General features: G+C 34.0%; 3 protein-coding genes across 7 annotated transcripts; all 3 read left to right on the top strand.

The window, feature by feature from the left end:
• Positions 1 to 420: 420 nt before the first annotated feature.
• Positions 421 to 2,503, top strand: LOC140973758 (zinc finger protein CONSTANS-LIKE 2-like). Of its 2 annotated transcripts, none has more exons than XM_073436824.1 (3): positions 421 to 1,066; positions 1,191 to 1,576; positions 2,018 to 2,503. In XM_073436824.1, the coding sequence occupies exons 1-3, from the start codon at positions 694 to 696 to the stop codon at positions 2,381 to 2,383; spliced, it is 1,125 nt and encodes a 374-aa protein (XP_073292925.1). In that variant the 5' UTR covers positions 421 to 693; the 3' UTR covers positions 2,384 to 2,503. The 2 variants fall into 2 exon arrangements, with proteins under 2 accessions (XP_073292925.1, XP_073292917.1); XM_073436816.1 differs by having other exon boundaries at positions 422 to 1,066; positions 1,185 to 1,576.
• Positions 2,504 to 5,190: 2,687 nt separating this feature from the next.
• LOC140973749 (amino acid transporter AVT6A-like) lies at positions 5,191 to 8,755 on the top strand. 2 transcript variants are annotated; one of them, XM_073436802.1, is made up of 7 exons: positions 5,191 to 5,486; positions 5,608 to 5,665; positions 5,854 to 6,346; positions 6,590 to 6,742; positions 7,140 to 7,343; positions 7,565 to 8,030; positions 8,343 to 8,755. In XM_073436802.1, exons 3-7 carry the CDS (start codon positions 5,917 to 5,919, stop codon positions 8,479 to 8,481), a joined length of 1,392 nt encoding a protein of 463 aa, XP_073292903.1. In that variant the 5' UTR covers positions 5,191 to 5,486; positions 5,608 to 5,665; positions 5,854 to 5,916; the 3' UTR covers positions 8,482 to 8,755. The 2 variants fall into 2 exon arrangements, with proteins under 2 accessions (XP_073292903.1, XP_073292894.1); XM_073436793.1 differs by having other exon boundaries at positions 5,191 to 5,494.
• A 3,021-nt stretch (positions 8,756 to 11,776) lies between these two features.
• On the top strand, positions 11,777 to 14,102 carry LOC140973735 (biogenesis of lysosome-related organelles complex 1 subunit 2-like). 3 transcript variants are annotated; one of them, XM_073436774.1, is made up of 4 exons: positions 11,868 to 11,890; positions 12,728 to 12,808; positions 13,133 to 13,265; positions 13,755 to 14,102. In XM_073436774.1, the coding sequence occupies exons 3-4, from the start codon at positions 13,170 to 13,172 to the stop codon at positions 14,019 to 14,021; spliced, it is 363 nt and encodes a 120-aa protein (XP_073292875.1). In that variant the 5' UTR covers positions 11,868 to 11,890; positions 12,728 to 12,808; positions 13,133 to 13,169; the 3' UTR covers positions 14,022 to 14,102. The 3 variants fall into 3 exon arrangements, with proteins under 3 accessions (XP_073292866.1, XP_073292882.1, XP_073292875.1); XM_073436765.1 differs by lacking the exon at positions 12,728 to 12,808 and having other exon boundaries at positions 11,777 to 11,890; XM_073436781.1 differs by lacking the exon at positions 12,728 to 12,808 and having other exon boundaries at positions 11,853 to 11,920.
• The last annotated feature ends 2,529 nt before the right edge of the window (positions 14,103 to 16,631 follow it).

Genomic DNA, 16,631 nt, shown 5'->3' with positions numbered 1-16,631 from the left:
TGTACGTGACTCCATTTCAGCCACGTCCATCAAATTCAAAATTTATTATTTAAATATGATCCATATGTGCACAACACCATGTTATGCACAGTAGATGATACAAAACGCTGCTACTATATGTACATCAATGGGCAAGAATTCTTTGTGTTTGAATGCGACTTGTACTTGGGTCTTGTAATCAAATCAAGAAATTAAGTTTTAGGCTTGGATAACAAGACCGTGTCTAATAATCACAAACTTTGATGGAAATTTAATGATTTATGGTATGCCTGAATTTCTGGATTGAAGAACATGGCCGATATATAATCGACCAATCTTGGTTACCTTTCACATGTTAGAACAACTAAAGCCGATTTCTTCCCTTAGCCCCCCCACTCAATAGAACCCAAATGAGATGGAAAAATCATCACTTTCCATGACACCTAAAATCCCCCGAAATAATATTTTTGATTCCAAAAGCGACATACCCTATCCCTATCACCTCATCATATATAATAGCCCCACCACCTTTTCATGCCAACCACAAATTTATAGCACAACAATTTCCACCCACTAACTTGCTGCCACGTGTCGAACCTTGGATTATTCCAACCCCTTTTCACTCCATTACTACATACTCCGCCCTCGTAACAAGATCTTCACATACTACCTTGCACTTGAAAAATATGCGAGCACAGTAAATAGAAAAAGACCATGCTGAAATTCGAGAAACATGGCGACGAGGGCCTTAACACCTGGGCCAGAGCCTGCGACACGTGCCACTCCACAGCATGCACTGTGTACTGCCGCGCAGACATGGCGTACCTCTGCAGCAGCTGTGATGCCCGTATCCACGCGGCCAATCTGCTGGCTTCCCGCCACGAGCGTGTTTTGGTTTGCGAGGCATGTGAGCGTGCTCCGGCTGCCTTCTTGTGTAAGGCTGATGCTGCATCTCTCTGCACTTCTTGCGACTCTGATATACACTCCGCAAACCCTCTCGCTCGCCGCCACCACCGAGTTCCGATTCTGCCTATTCGGGGCTTACTCTACGGCCCCTCCGTTCCTAGACCTGGCGGGTTCGTAACAGGTGAAATATGCGAAAATGCTTTCTGAAATATATTTATAATCATATACGGAAGAATAAACCAGTTTAGTAATCTTCAACACAAATTAAACTATGTACGTGCTAACTGGTAATGATGCAGCTGCAGCAGCAGATAATTTATTGACTCGGGAAGGAGATGACGCAGATGAAGAAGAAGAAGAAGATGAAGACGAAGCAGCATCATGGCTACTGCTCAATCCTTCAAAGAATAGAGAAAATCAAAGCAGTGAAAGTGGGGGTTTATTCGGTGAAGAAGTGGATGAGTGTTTTGATATTGATGATTATAATCCATGTCTAGACAACCAGTTCAACGATCAGTACAATAGTCTGCAGCAGAATTACAACAGCACTGTTTCTCAAAGGAACTATGGAGGAGACAGTGTTGTCCCAATCCAGAATTGTAAAGAAAAGGACATTTTTTTCCATATGGGATTTGAGTGCAAGGCTTCAAACTTGGGGTACAGAAGTTATCCTCCTTCAAAATCTCATATAGTAAGTTACCTTTGCCAATAAGTATTACACAACATTTAAGTGAAATTCTTGCAATATACACGGAACACTTTTATATTAGGGAAAAATTGTTGATTTGATCTAGAGTTTGTGATGCATGACACACAAAATATTATACACGAGAAAATAGAAGTGACATGTAAGGGGAATTCGGGATGTAAAATGATATAAGAATATTATCCGAGTTAATATACTCTTGCTACGTACAGTGCTGGCGTAAACCACCCGAAGGGCCTGAGTTCAATCAAAACAAACCTCTCGATCCCACATTACCCTCATAATAAGAATAATAACAGCATAAGACATGGATTTATTTTTAGAAGTCGAGCTTTGAATTGTTAGATTTACTATTAATAATGGTCGAGATGAATTAGAAATATCGCAGTAATCATGATACAATATCCTTGTAACATAATTTCCCAGGTTTCCCTTTCGCCGGTGGATGTTGGTGTGGTTCCAGAAGCAACATCGTCCGAGATCTCCTCAGTCTCCCACACAAGACCTCCAAAAGGGACAATCGATCTTTTCTCAGGCCCATCAATTCAGGCACCAACTCTGCAATTAACTCCAATGGACAGAGAGGCAAGAGTCTTGAGGTATCGAGAGAAGAAAAAGGCTAGAAAATTCGAGAAGACGATTCGATATGCATCAAGAAAAGCATATGCAGAAACTAGACCAAGAATCAAGGGTCGATTTGCTAAAAGAAAAGATGTGGAAGTGAAAGTGGATCAGATGTTTTCTACTTCCATAATGGCAGAAACTGGATATGGGATTGTTCCATCATACTGATTGGTGGGTATCAGGAAAATGTGAATAGCGATTAAAGCTACTACTGCTGATACTTTGTCTTGCTTTTAACTCATATTTATGTTAATGGTAATGCGATTTTCTTGAACTTGATTCGTGTCATATCTAAGTTGATTTGTGTGCGTGTATTCGTTCTTGATTTTTTTTACAGGAATCCACGAGTATCTTTGTGTGTGTATATATATATACTGTGTAAAATAGAGAGCGTGTGTAGGAAAATATGGCCGAAAATTGATTAAAATAAAATTGAATTCCAAGAAATGCGACAATTACAGATTTTTCATTTCCCTTTGAAGAAAAAATATGACAATCTGTTGGAAGATGATAAATCTTTCAAAAGAAACTAGCACAATTAAGTTAGCAAAGTCTACCGGGAGCTGAGATTTTTGTCATCTTGGGATGCAAAATTAAATTCTTATAAAGTTACATATGTTAATTTCAATTTTCTTTTTCTATAAAAAAAGATCCACGGCTCCTAATCAGATAGTGCGGCCGCGTGGGGTTGTGAATTTGCAAGAAAAGTTTTGGGCTTACGTTGGATAATGGAACTTAAATGCTCATGATCTCAAAAGAAATGCAGCAATCTCCGAGAACTGGACGCTGCAAGCATATAATACATCCGGCCTCGTAACCACAAAACTTTGCAGGTCCACCAGTTCCACATACGTTGTAATACTTACATTCCAAAAACCAAAAAATGTTCTCAAATTCGTACGCCACTCTTCAATCTAATTCACATTGTCAAGGTAAAAGTTCAAAGTCACCGTCAACCACACGAACATCAAATACACCACCACCTCTCTCACGCCTTCTCTTCTCGTAATTAATCTGCAAACAGAGGGCACGTCCAGTCGTGGTGAAATGCATTCTCTATGGTACAGATGAAAACAAGCTAAGGCAATCTAGTCACTTTCTCTCCAACTGAAACCTCGTCCTTACAAACTGCACAACCATGCAATTATATATACAATTATTATTCTCTCCCACTTCTTCTTTTGTCAGAACCCCCGCCCGCAGGCAGACTTTCTACCACGGATTTGGCTGCTGGTGGACTACCCTTTAAATTAAAGCATTCTCATTTTCCATCAGCGTCCCGAAAAGGGCATCATATTCCGTTATCCTAACATTGAAGCAAGAACTTGTATTGTTGTATATGTTTTTCTAGTTGATTAGGAAACTTTATCTACTTAATGGCTAGAAAATTTTCAAATTTCTAATATGGGAGGGATTATATTTATTTTATAACCTTCAATTATGATAAATTGTTTAACCATCCACATTAAATCTATTGACTTTTCAATTTTTGACTTGAATTATTAATTACAAAGATAATCATCGTGGGTACTCGTTTATCTTTTGATGTTAGTTCAAATTAATATTAATTTCATTTGGATCTTCGATTCGATGTTGCCTATATATATATATATATGTTAAAACTAAAATCACGTAAAAATTAAAGTGGTATTTGAATGTATCATAACAAATTCATTGATTTATTTGAATAAATACACTTATAAACAAACTTAAAATTTCAACTAGACCATTTCAAATACTAGCTCTGACAAATCTAAATCATCCTCGTACCCCTAATATATATTTACTCGTAAATCTCTCTTCCTAGAAAATGCCGAATGACTCCAATCCATGTCGTGTGGCCGCCCAAAAAGGTTATCATTCAATATGACAGACAATGTGACGTCTTACCTAAATTATGTCCTTTTGTTTTGATTAGATACATATATAGTTACTTCACGTCCTAATAATTTGATCACTATCAAGTTTTGTAATCTGGACAATTATTATTATTAAATTAAGAAGTCGGTAAGCAATCAGGATTATTTGTGAGCACAATATTAAATCCATGTATTTACGAACATAATTAATGATGTATAAATGTGCTTTGGATATTTAGACTCCGTTTGGAATAAAAGTGTGTGGGTTTTTTTTTAAAAAAGTTGATTTTTATAATTTTATATTTGTTTGGATGAGTTTTGTTTTGTTTTGTTTTGTTTTTTTTTTTTGTGTGTGTGTGATTTAAAAAGCACTTTTAAGAAAATATTAGTCGATCATCTTATTATCCCGAAATCTAAATTCCTCCATTCTATATAAGATAAAATTTTCAAAATATTCTCTATTTTACATAAAATTTTCTTTTAAATGATTATATGAAATCATTCACAATTATTCTCCTACTCATATGTTTGTTTTAGAATTGAAATTGATCTTCCTTTTATTTATTTTTTAAAAAAATTGAGTTATTAATTAATTAATTATAATTAATCATAGGTATTATTTTGTCTAATTTTTTATGCTTATTTTTCAATATTTACGGATATCGTTATGATTTATCAATTTAACACGTTGTTTTTAATTATTTATATATATACATTACACTTGTTTAGAAGTATAATAGTTTTATATTTATTTATTTATCCAAATACAAAATTATCATAACTCTTACTTTAGGAACATTTTTAAAATTCCAACTTAAAAAACACCTTTTGAAGCACTCTTTCTAATTATCTTTGGTCTCCAAAAATTAAAAGATATACCAATTTTTTTAATCTTTATTTCTAAAAGAAAAGGAAATTAATAAAATAAATATAAAAAGGTATTTTAACATCATCACATCATAGATTCCTCGATTAATGATGTCCGCCCAATCCTCATCGGACCCCAATTATTGAAATCAGTGAAATCCCAATTACTTTCTTTATTTTAATCCTTCGATTTCAGGGGAAAATGGAATTGGCCACTCGCACACCAAAGGTAATTTGAGTGATACCGCGGGTACCCCACAAGCAGGAGTCGTTTAATCAATCGGACTCTCGGAGGAAAACGACGCCTGTGGTTATTGATTTATGTAGTCAACTTCTTTCTTTCTTTCTTTCTTTCAAGCAATAGAATTCTTGAATTTACTGCCATTGATTTGTTCGGAGAATAATCAAAGCGCGTCACGGTCCCTGTAGCAGCATTCTTGATTTGATTATATTATTATTATATTACCCATTTCAAGAAACGTGAAAATTTATCTCTCCGTTTCTTTCCGTTCCCATCATCGCTTCCTCTAACCATCGGCTACTTTGTTACGAGGTATGAAATTTATGTTCGTAGGGTTTTATTGATTGTGGGTTTTTATTTTTGATTTTTTTTGGCTGCGTTTTGTCTGATAATTGGATTGGTGGTTTGATTTTTAATGAATTCAGCCAATTATCAAGAAAATTCCTGACAATTTTGATTTGGGATTCAGAGTTGCTTGTTAAGGTATATTCCAGGGCTATGATCTTTTGATTTGATTTTGAAGAATATAAAGTAACTGAATAATCTTGAAATTTGATTTCTTACTGTTTCTAAATTGATTAGTCTGTTAAATGTTTCTTATCACAAAGAAAATTCTCCTGAAAAAGATTGTTCGCCTTTATTTAAAAAGTGTTTTAAACTGATCTTTTTAGGTTAACAAGCCCGGGAGTTTGTTCTGTTGTAATCATACATTAAAAGTCCAATCTACTTGAAAAATGACGACTGGAAGTATTAATTACACCCAAGAAAAAAGGCCAAGAAAAAGCAAGCAAGTAGTTGTCGATGAGAAATCCCCATTGTTGCCCACAAAGCACGAGGAAGGGAGCGGGTTCGATGAATTTAATGGAGCTTCGTTTAGTGGGTCTGTGTTTAATCTGTCCACGACAATTGTAGGTGCTGGAATAATGGCATTACCTGCAACCATGAAGCAATTGGGACTCATTCTTGGAATTGCTATGATAATTTTTATGGCATTCTTGACACATGCCTCAATTGAGTTTTTGCTTAGGTTTAGCCGGACTGCAAAGTCTGCTTCTTATGGAGGACTTATGGGGGATGCTTTTGGAAAGTATGGCAGGATATTGATTCAGATCTGTGTGTTAGTCAACAACATCGGTGTGCTTGTTGTGTACATGATTATCATAGGTATTTTTTTGATTGAATTTTAGTTGCACGTTCATCTCCCCAAAAAGTTATTACAGGGCTTCTGTACTATGTGGCAGCCTTGGCAGCACAGAAATCGAAATATAGTGTTTGGGATACTGTATTATTTAAATGGCTTGAGTCAAACTGCTTTGACAAATTATAACTTTTGGTACAACAGTAGACAGTTGATCCTAAAGCTTTTATTGTCTCAGTATTAACTTTGTGAATGCGTATGATGTTAAGGTGATGTGCTTTCTGGAACAACATCCGGAGGAGTTCATCATGCCGGTGTTCTTGAAGGCTGGTTCGGAGAACACTGGTGGAATACTCGTTTTTCTGTTCTTCTTGTCACCACCCTCGTCATATTTGCTCCATTGGCAGGCTTAAAGCGAATTGGTGAGCCCCTTCTTGTTTTTTTTGGCTGTAGCTCGAAATTTGGTACATGTTTCGAGATAAACTACTCGATAACTTGGTTTTGCACCTTAATGAACTAACTGCGTGAGCAATTTGACTTCCTCTGGGATACTTGGGATTTAATTTTATGTTATTCTTTTGAAATATTATGCTCTTCATGTTTTTAACTCTTTCCCTTTTCTATATATTTAGTTGTGTAATGTGAGCTAGTTTCCCACCAAATACAAGAATCGCAATAGCCGAATTAATCTTGTTTGTATCGAAAATAACACAAGGATTTTTTTTAATCTTGTTCTGTGCCTTTGTTGACAGATTTTGTGAGTAGTTTATTTTCTCCTTCCATTTGTTGAAGTTGAATGTTTCATTCATTTGTTTACAGATTCATTGAGATACACATCTACTCTATCAGTTGCACTGGCCGTTGTATTTCTTGTTATTACTGTGGGGATTACGTTCTTCAAGTTGATAAATGGAACTGTTCTGATGCCTAGATTGCTTCCCAATGTCACCGATGTTGCTTCATTCTTCAACCTCTTCACTGCAGTTCCTGTTCTTGTGACCGCGTACATATGCCATTACAATGGTATGTAATCACTTCAATTTTTGGGCCTTAATTTTGCACCCGTATACTTAATGCTTTTACATTCGACAGAACCATAAGCAAATTTTTGATAAATGTGTAAATTTACAGTGGCTGTTAAATTTACTTTCAGTAGAAGAAAGACTCGGCCATTTTTATAATCCAAGTTTCGGATACAATCAGCTAGAGATGTGTTTTCAAGTCCTCAAATTTTTGCTTTGCAGTACATTCAATAGCCAACGAGCTTGATGATAACACACAGATAAAGTCGGTTGTTAGAACCTCCCTTCTCCTTTGCTCAAGTGTGTATATAATGACTAGCATCTTCGGGTACCTCCTATTTGGTGAAGCCATACTAGATGACGTTCTTGCCAACTTCTCAACGGATCTTGGCATTCCATTTGGATCACTACTCAACGATGCTGTCCGTGTTAGCTATGCAGCCCATTTGATGCTCGTTTTTCCCATTGTTTTTTATCCCCTGAGGCTAAACATAGACGGGCTCCTATTTCCATCCGCTAGGCCATTGGTTTCAGACAACGCCAGGTTTGCGTTGCTCAGTATTGGGCTCATTGTTGTCATCTTTTTGGGTGCAAACTTCATACCAAGCATTTGGGACGCCTTCCAGTTCACTGGAGCTACAGCTGCTGTTTGCATTGGTTTCATCTTTCCGTCTGCGGTGACAATCCGGTAAGTTTAATTATTTGTGTCATGCCCCAGGCACACAATACCATACAAGCAGTGTCTCTCAACAATGGGTTTTCTAAATAGTTGATTTGCTTCTGCACTCACTTTACAAAAATGGTTATACTCCAAACCCCTAGAAGTGGTCATTGCTCAGTCGTATAAAGTAACTCACATACGTTCCACAATCTGACATGGGACGGAATATTACAATATGAACCACTTGAATGCGTTAGATTATATGAGTTCAACTTGGTCCCACAAAATTTTTGCCCAAATTACGTGAAGTTAACCGTGACACTATTCTTGTTGACCCAGGGACCGGTATGGCATAGCCACGAAGAAGGACAAGATCTTATCTATATTCATGATTGTCTTAGCCGTCTTCTCTAATCTGGTGGCGATATACAGCGACACCTATTCGTTATTCAAGAAGAATTCACCAAAACGTGAATAATTGATAACCTCTACTATTTATAAGCTAAAGACTCCCATTGTCAAAAATGGAAATGTACTCATTCAGGTAAAATGGTTGGATTTATAAGTGTGCAGGTCCGGGTTTCGGTCGCTCCAGCACTCTGCTACTCAACTTAAATGTTGAGTAGTCTTTCTGAAAGCGAAAGGTTGTAGTTGTATTGTTTGTGTTGGCATTGTATTTCAATAATTGTGTTGTACTCAGGATCATGTATCATTATCAATCATAAATCTAGATATGTATACGTTCTGTTTCACCAGCTTGATGTCTCCCACTTGGATTTGGTATTTGTGTATGATGTGTTATTAGAGCTTGGTATGCTATAACGTAGAAAACGTATTTGACATAGAACGAAGCCGCAAATGTAACGTTTATATTTTATGTATTTATGTACTATGTAGTTCGTATGAACTTAAAGGTTTTTAAACGAGCCAAAGCATGCCTGGTGGATCAGAATGAGCGTGAATAAGTCAATATTCTAAAACATTTCACTTTTCCTTTATGAAATACATCAAAGTGTAGTGTCCTTACTTGGGCCGCTTACACCTACCATGACTAACATGCACAACTTAATTAAAACATAATCTCAACAAATTGAAACAACGGAAACAAAAATATGAAAAATTTACAACCAAAACCAAATTATTGATTGGTATACGATTTAAACCGAATTTCGGTTTCGATTCTGTTCGGATGGTTTACCGAACTGTGAAAATCCTTAGTTCTAGGCGGATGAATGTGCAACACACGGTTGTTCGAGCCGGTGGGTGACTCTGACACTTAATTGTGATCTCAGGTACAAAAGTATCCGTCGAGCTAGTGGGTGGCTCACGATATCTGATCGTCGAAATACATAGGGTTGAGCAACCCATACTAGCTCAAGACTTATCTCAATGAATAAATAGGCTCAACATGATATGGAAACTCCGCATATATGATATCACAATAAAATATGTATCATAATTATTTGACAAGTAAAATGCAATACATAAAAAATGCATAGTCAACTGGATATCTAATTCAGTACTTACATACCTGTGCACCGTCATGATTATATTTACTCACTGATCATATACATCAAAAAAGGTAACACTACTAACTTCCCATATTATTATATTTCTAAACATGTTTTATAACTTAACTACTACTATCTCCCAATTAGAACCGAGGCTCTCGGATCATACATTTGTATGTAGTCTGTCTTTTGGGATCGATAGTTTCATAGCTCAATTCTTGAGTCGCTGCTTATTCCGCGAGTTTTGCGCAACACTTACAGACTTCAAGAACAACTGTAAAAGCCTAGAATGTACTAGAATATAGATCGAGAGAGTGCTTGCAAATGTTTTACAAATTCTAAATCCATAGTGACCTATTTATAGGCTGAGTTCGAAAGCTCCATACTCGAGTTCAGACATTCCGAACTATAAGTGTCAATTCCTTTGTGACATCTCAGCGTTCGGAAGCCCGATTCTCCTTTTCAGAAGCTCTGAATTCTTACGTGTCGATATTCATTTGACACAATACTTTGGGAGCTCCGATTGTCGGTTGGGAATCTCTGATCTTCGTTTGGATGTTCCGAACTCACTTTGAAAGTTTGATTTGTTCGACGGTGGTGGAATGTTCTCCTATGGTTTCGAACTAGCTGCTGACTAAATAATGATTTTGCTTAAGTAATGACACTTAATCATCTTTAAGTCATACTTTATTAATAACTGGACTTGGATCATTATAATAAGAGTGAATATAAATGAAATATAAGAATAAATGATATAGTGTGATAAATTTTATGGTTTTTGGTATGATTTAAATTGATTGATTATTTTTGTTACTTATATCATGATTTATAAAATACCCTCATATTAATTAGTAATATATTCTGAAAATAATTGAATAAGTAGTTAAAATTTCTAGGATTACTTTATTAAAAAAACTAAAAATTAAATATTATATTAATTATTAGATCTTTCCTTATTTCAATTCCCAAGATATATAAAAATAATAAAAAATATTAATTAATAATATAGAAAATAATTAAAATTTAATAATAATAATAACAATAATATGCATTTATTGCGGACAATTAACTAAAAATGTTAATAATAATAATACTAATTTGAATAGTAATTTGAATATTAAATAAAGTTGTCTTTGGATGAGAGTATTTGGAATCTATGTATTTAAATGTATTTTTATTGTTGAGATAACTTACACAAAAATAATTCAAATACATCTTCCAACTTATTTACTTTACAATTATATTAATCACAATGAATTTCAAATATTTAGAATATTAGAATCATTTGAAATCCCTTGTCATATTTATAATATAATTTATAAATGTATATAAGCGGACGATGAATATGAGTTTATTCTATTTAACTTATGTAAAAATGAAAATTAATTTAAAATCATGAATTTCAAATTACTCAATCCGAACACAAGCCAAAGGCGAGTAACAATTATATTATACCTTTAAATAAGTGAAATGAGAGGGACTATTCACATACATGAGAATGACCATTCTATCCATTTGGGTATCAATGATCATTCTCACTCTCAATTCTTATTTATTTTACAAATTTTTTACTTTGTTTAGTTTAAATAATTTAAATCTATATCTTCATCATAATGATGATGATAACAACAACAATAATAATAAATAAAACAATGTATAATAATAGATAATAATTATATTAACAATAATAATTTTCGAGCAAGTTATATTTTAAATTTATTATCAAAAATAATTTTATTCAATTTATTTTTATATCAATAGTTGAAATGAAATATAACTATAAAAAAATTATTTTTAGAGGCCATAAACACTTCTGCGTGGTTATAAAGACTAGTTACTCTGCACACGCGATGCGTTTGTGTACAGTCTTTTTTATCATTATCGATGGAATAAAGTGAAATTTGACAAATTATGGAGGGACTAAATTGATATTTGAATTGTTGAAATAAAAAAAATAAAAAAAAGTGTGTGTTGAAATTTTAAAAAAAAAACCAAAAAGTGTAATATTAGTATCATATAAGAGTAAATTTGGGAAAAAAAATTGGTGTCCTTCTTAGACGGTTATTATCATGTCTTCAACTTTAATAAAATAAAATAAATAGAAGAGATGTTAACACTCGTCAGATTTTTCTTCCAAAAAAAAAAAAACACTAGTCTGATTTAAACAATCATTTAACTGTGAAAATTAGATATAAAAAAGTATTTCAGATTGGGGTATTTTCGAGAAATCTCAAAATATTAGGGTGGAATAATGATTTTAGAAATTTATGAGCAAATGCAATTAGTTATAATGACCCATTGGTTTTCCGATCTCCATTTCGTCATCCATCACAGCATCGCTCGCCCCAACATAGGCTCTTGAAGCTTCCATTATAGGTACATCTCTTTCTTTCATGCTATTCATCTGTAGGCTTTGAAATTTTGGCTTCTTTTTTTTTGGTTCTCGATTGTTAAAAAATTGATGAATTTTTATTTGCTGCCGGGTTGAAGAAAGTTTTGGTTTTATATGAATTGGAGAAAAGATTTACATTTGTGAGAAACGTAAATACTGGGATGCATGATTTTTGAGTTTCTAATGCTCACCCGATTCATTTCCTGGAAATTTATCTTGCCGTGATTAGATTCAGTTTTAAATTGTGAAAATTCTGCTATTCATCAGTCTTACCAGGGGATTATCATGAATGTACCTCAAGAATTTTCAGGAAGTGGTTTCATGATTTAAACTGCTAAAAATTCTATTGGGTCGATATTTATATCTATATATATGTTTGATCGGAGAGATCTACCTACTGCTTTGATCAGCATTTTCTGGTCTGCCTGGGGGGGAGGAGGAGATTTTATATGTAGTTCATCAGTAGTCTGTACTGGGGATTATGCTTTTTGGGGTTGATGACGCACGACAGCCAAATTATTTAAAGTTTATTTTGATTTACAGGAGACAAGTTCCCATGTCTCTTAGATCGATAGTGTATTTACTGACATATTCTGATGCTGAAGCGTACTTAATACTAGATATGCAAATTCTTTCACCTGGTAAATTCTTAAAAGAAATTTGGGTCAAATTATGCCAAGTTCATGTTTGAAAATGCATTACACGGATGTTTTTGTTGAGGAAACTATCCACTACCGGTGCGTAGTTTTTGTTGACTTACATGGTATTGCAAGATCACTTTGGATCTTTGATCTCGCTTCTCGTTGTCACACTCATTACAGTGGCCCTTATCTATCAGCCTAAGAAGAATAGATTGCCTTGGATGCCAAACCATTTTGATTATATCTTTCTTTGGAAAATTGGTATGTAGATTAAAGGTATCTTTTACTTGTGCATATCTATATCTATAATCCAAAAATAAGGCTTTCATGAAATATTTGATGATTCCGGTTGTTTCCATATCTGGCTAATGGGAAAGTGATCACTGCATGAAAGGAAATTGTAGGATCATATTATTCGATTATTTTGTGATACAACCAAGCTTTTTCTTATTTTAAATGTTGGCTGTATGGAAATTTATGTCATTTCTTGTTACTGAATGAGTTTTAAGGGTACCAAGGTGTGTAAGGTAGGGAAATATTTGGCAATTTAATTTACGAACACTTGTCTCTGCATGATGGACATAGGTCAACTAGTCTAGCAGGGCCCTGAGTGTGTCTCATAATGGCTTCTAGGAAGGAGATGGAGCAAGATCACCTGGCCGAGTCCCTCGATGATCTCTTCACCAGTGTCTCTAATATGATCAAAGGCGAGCTTCAGGTAATAGCTTGGCGAGACGCTTTGTTGGTTTAATAAAATGTAAAGGAGTGAATGAGTTCATGGAGAAGTGCTACATGATGATATGTATACATATACGTCATTCAGAGGTGGTTCTTGCGTGGGGCAGTCACTCCATCCAGTTCAAGAAATGATCATATTTCACTGTGTAATTTTTTTCAAAACTGCAAGTAACTTTTCTTCTTCCAACTAAATCCAATCGATCCATCTCGCCTGTCCAGTTGCTCCTCTCCCAAATTATTGGGTCAGCCCTTAGGTTAGTGAGTTTGAAATCAATGCCAAACGATGCTTATTCCCTTTGTTCTAGATAAAGATTTTCTGAGGAAATTCTGGCAATGTTCTGAGATGATGCTAATTATATGCATAACTTTTTGATGGTTTCTTGTTCTTATTTCGTCGAACCTTTTTCCAATGCTCTTGTTGCTATGTGTGGCTCTCATCCAGTGAGCTGAAACTTTTCATATGTCTCAGGGAACAAACGACATACTCGAACTTTTGGAGAAAATGAATATAAGGGTCGCGGAAGAATACACAGGCTTTGGCGATGTGGCTTCTGGTTTAAGAGTATACGTGGAGCAACTGAAGTCCAAAAGCAACGGCTTTGACGAATATGTTCAACAGATCGATTCAATAGAGCAACAAGTCACCGAGTTTGAAGCTGTAGTTTCCACGCTTGATAAATACGTTTCTTTGTTAGAAACAAAGATGAAATCTATCTACCAGATTCCACCTTCATAGATTTTGTTCATTCTTTCAAAATGACGATCTCATCATCATTTTTTTTTTAATGAAATTCTGTCAAAGTACTTATTTTAGATACATGAGCAGCAATAATGTCACATGTGACGTGTCTCTTTTATATGTTATCAAATACATTAAATATACTAATGTACCGACGCACGCGTTGCGTGCTTGCATAATATTTTTTATAATTCATTTGATTTATATTTAAATGAGGATCAAAATATAATTGTAAGAAATAATGAGAGACTACATTGTAATTTTGATATATAAATTAAAAAATAAATTGAAAAACAAAAGAATAAAAAAATGACCTCAATAAGAATTGAACTATAACCTAAACCCCAAGAAACGATAACTCTATCCGCTGAACTACATATAATTTGCATTAAAATTTTATTAATATATATAATTATTAAAACAGATCATGACATCGAAATTAATTACTCTAATTATCTCAAACTTAATAAAATAGGATAATTTGTGATTTTTTGCAGCCGTAAGGGTTAAAATCATAAAGTTCTGTGGATTAATCGTAAGAATTTAGAAGTTATATATGGGCTACGTCAAAATGAAAATGTCAACTATTTAAGCAAGGGTGTGCCACGAGGTTTACAATTATTACATAACAATCCATTTAAATTAAATTTAAAAATTACATGTATCTCATAATGTATTAATTTTACATTTACAAACATAAATTTGACAATACTGAGACGTACGAGAGTAAAAAAGAAATTTTGCCTTATTCATATCAATACAAACATAAATAAAATCCCTCCAGAATGTATTTGTATGTTTTCACAAGCTGAGAAATTTGCGAATAATGTGATCAAATAAAAGATTGACGATATTAAATTTAATTTAAGAGGGTGTGTGAATTTATTATGAAACGAGTTTAACAAAGAGATCCAAAATATTGCAATATTTTGATTATTTGAATAAAAAAAATTAATTTTATTTTTAAAATTATATATATATAGTTTAATTTTATTTGGACGGATTGGTTACACTGGCTCCATTGTATCAGCCCAAATAATCAATCATTTCATTGCGCACTGGAAACACAATAAAATTATTTTCTACTCTTGTTGCATGCAGCAATGACAGTCTAATTTCTGATATGTTGCGAAAAATACTTATCATACAATATATATATCAATAGTAAATACATTTTATATAAATTAAAATGGGCTAATTTTTGTTCATAAATTTACGAGAAAATTAAATCGTTTTGTCTCTGCAAAATTAAACATGGTATCATGCCATGGTTGTTTTTGCACTGATTTCAAGAAGTTAACAACTGGAAAGTAGAGTTCGTCCACGGGTCCTTACTAGCTCCTTAAGCTAGACCAACAATTACATTTTAATGCAAATTTCTGAAAGAATAAATAAAGTGACGAGTAAATCAATGAAAAAAATAATAATTCCACTTGCCCACGTTATTGAAGCTCTTCATTTGATGCGCATGTTTTCTCTAATGCCTTTTACTTCCAAACCTAGCTACTAATTCCTTTACTATATTTCCTGATAACGACAAGGATAATGACGATGAAATCTCTTGTTGCTATTTTTTAGTATGTACTGGGTAAACTTTTGACATGATGTAGATCATACTAGCCGAAACATGTGTGACAGACTCATCCGAGAAAGTATTGGTATAAAAAATAAAACTCATAATCATTGCACAAACGCTCGTCACACGGGTTTAGGCCTTCACATTAACTTATATTCAAACCTGTGAGGATCGAATCTCCCTGACTTGAAGCTTTCCTCCATATTTGACTGTGCTGCATGCCTTTTTATTAAATGGTTTTTCCACTCATACACGGAGATTTAAATACTATATTAATAGAGTTACAGCTCATATAGCATATGAATATTCACTCAGCTATCGAGTTACTATTTATCGCATGATTTAAGAAAAAAAAGATAATTAGTCAGATGAATCTAGCACATGGGTATGTTTTAGAAATTTATAATCTGCACCAAACATTGCTATATATATGATTTGCAGAATCCTAAGTTTGGAAATGAGGTGTGAAGATAAGTTTGCCGTGAATCGGTCAATATTACAATCTTTTGTATTTTTTTAACACTGTCACTAATTATATATTAGACCTTTTAGTTTTCCAAAGTTGTGTCTGTGCCAAAAAATGAAAATAAAATGCAGTTAGTTGCCTCCTGTCGGGAACCCTACTTTTTGACTCAGCTGCAAATTTGAACTCTATAAAACCCCATAATATTCCATCTGCTGCTAACTACATATCATCTTCCTTCGATAATATATATACATATATATATGAAACGATATATATCAACCTTCAAATGGGGTCTCGAAGCTGTCCAAGATCACTGCTAACTTTTATCTTCATTGTGCTTGCATGCGAATACTCCATCGCAAAAGGTAAATTTATCGATATTATATATATCCAAGAAGATTCAAGATTCATTTTCTGTAACTATATGTCCATTTCTANATATAGGGAGATATACGATTCATCCTCTCAAGAAATCTGCAAAGGAATTATCAACAGGAAACGATCATGCAAAGGGCCGAGCAGCAAAAAGTGCCAGAGCTGCTGCTGATTTGAGCTCTAGAAATGA

The sequence above is a fragment of the Primulina huaijiensis genome, chromosome 1 (genome assembly GCF_012295235.1).
Source record: "Primulina huaijiensis isolate GDHJ02 chromosome 1, ASM1229523v2, whole genome shotgun sequence".
Taxonomy (NCBI): domain Eukaryota; kingdom Viridiplantae; phylum Streptophyta; class Magnoliopsida; order Lamiales; family Gesneriaceae; genus Primulina; species Primulina huaijiensis.
The sequence above is the reverse complement of the archived record's forward strand: the minus strand, read 5'-3'. Positions and strand labels throughout refer to the sequence as shown.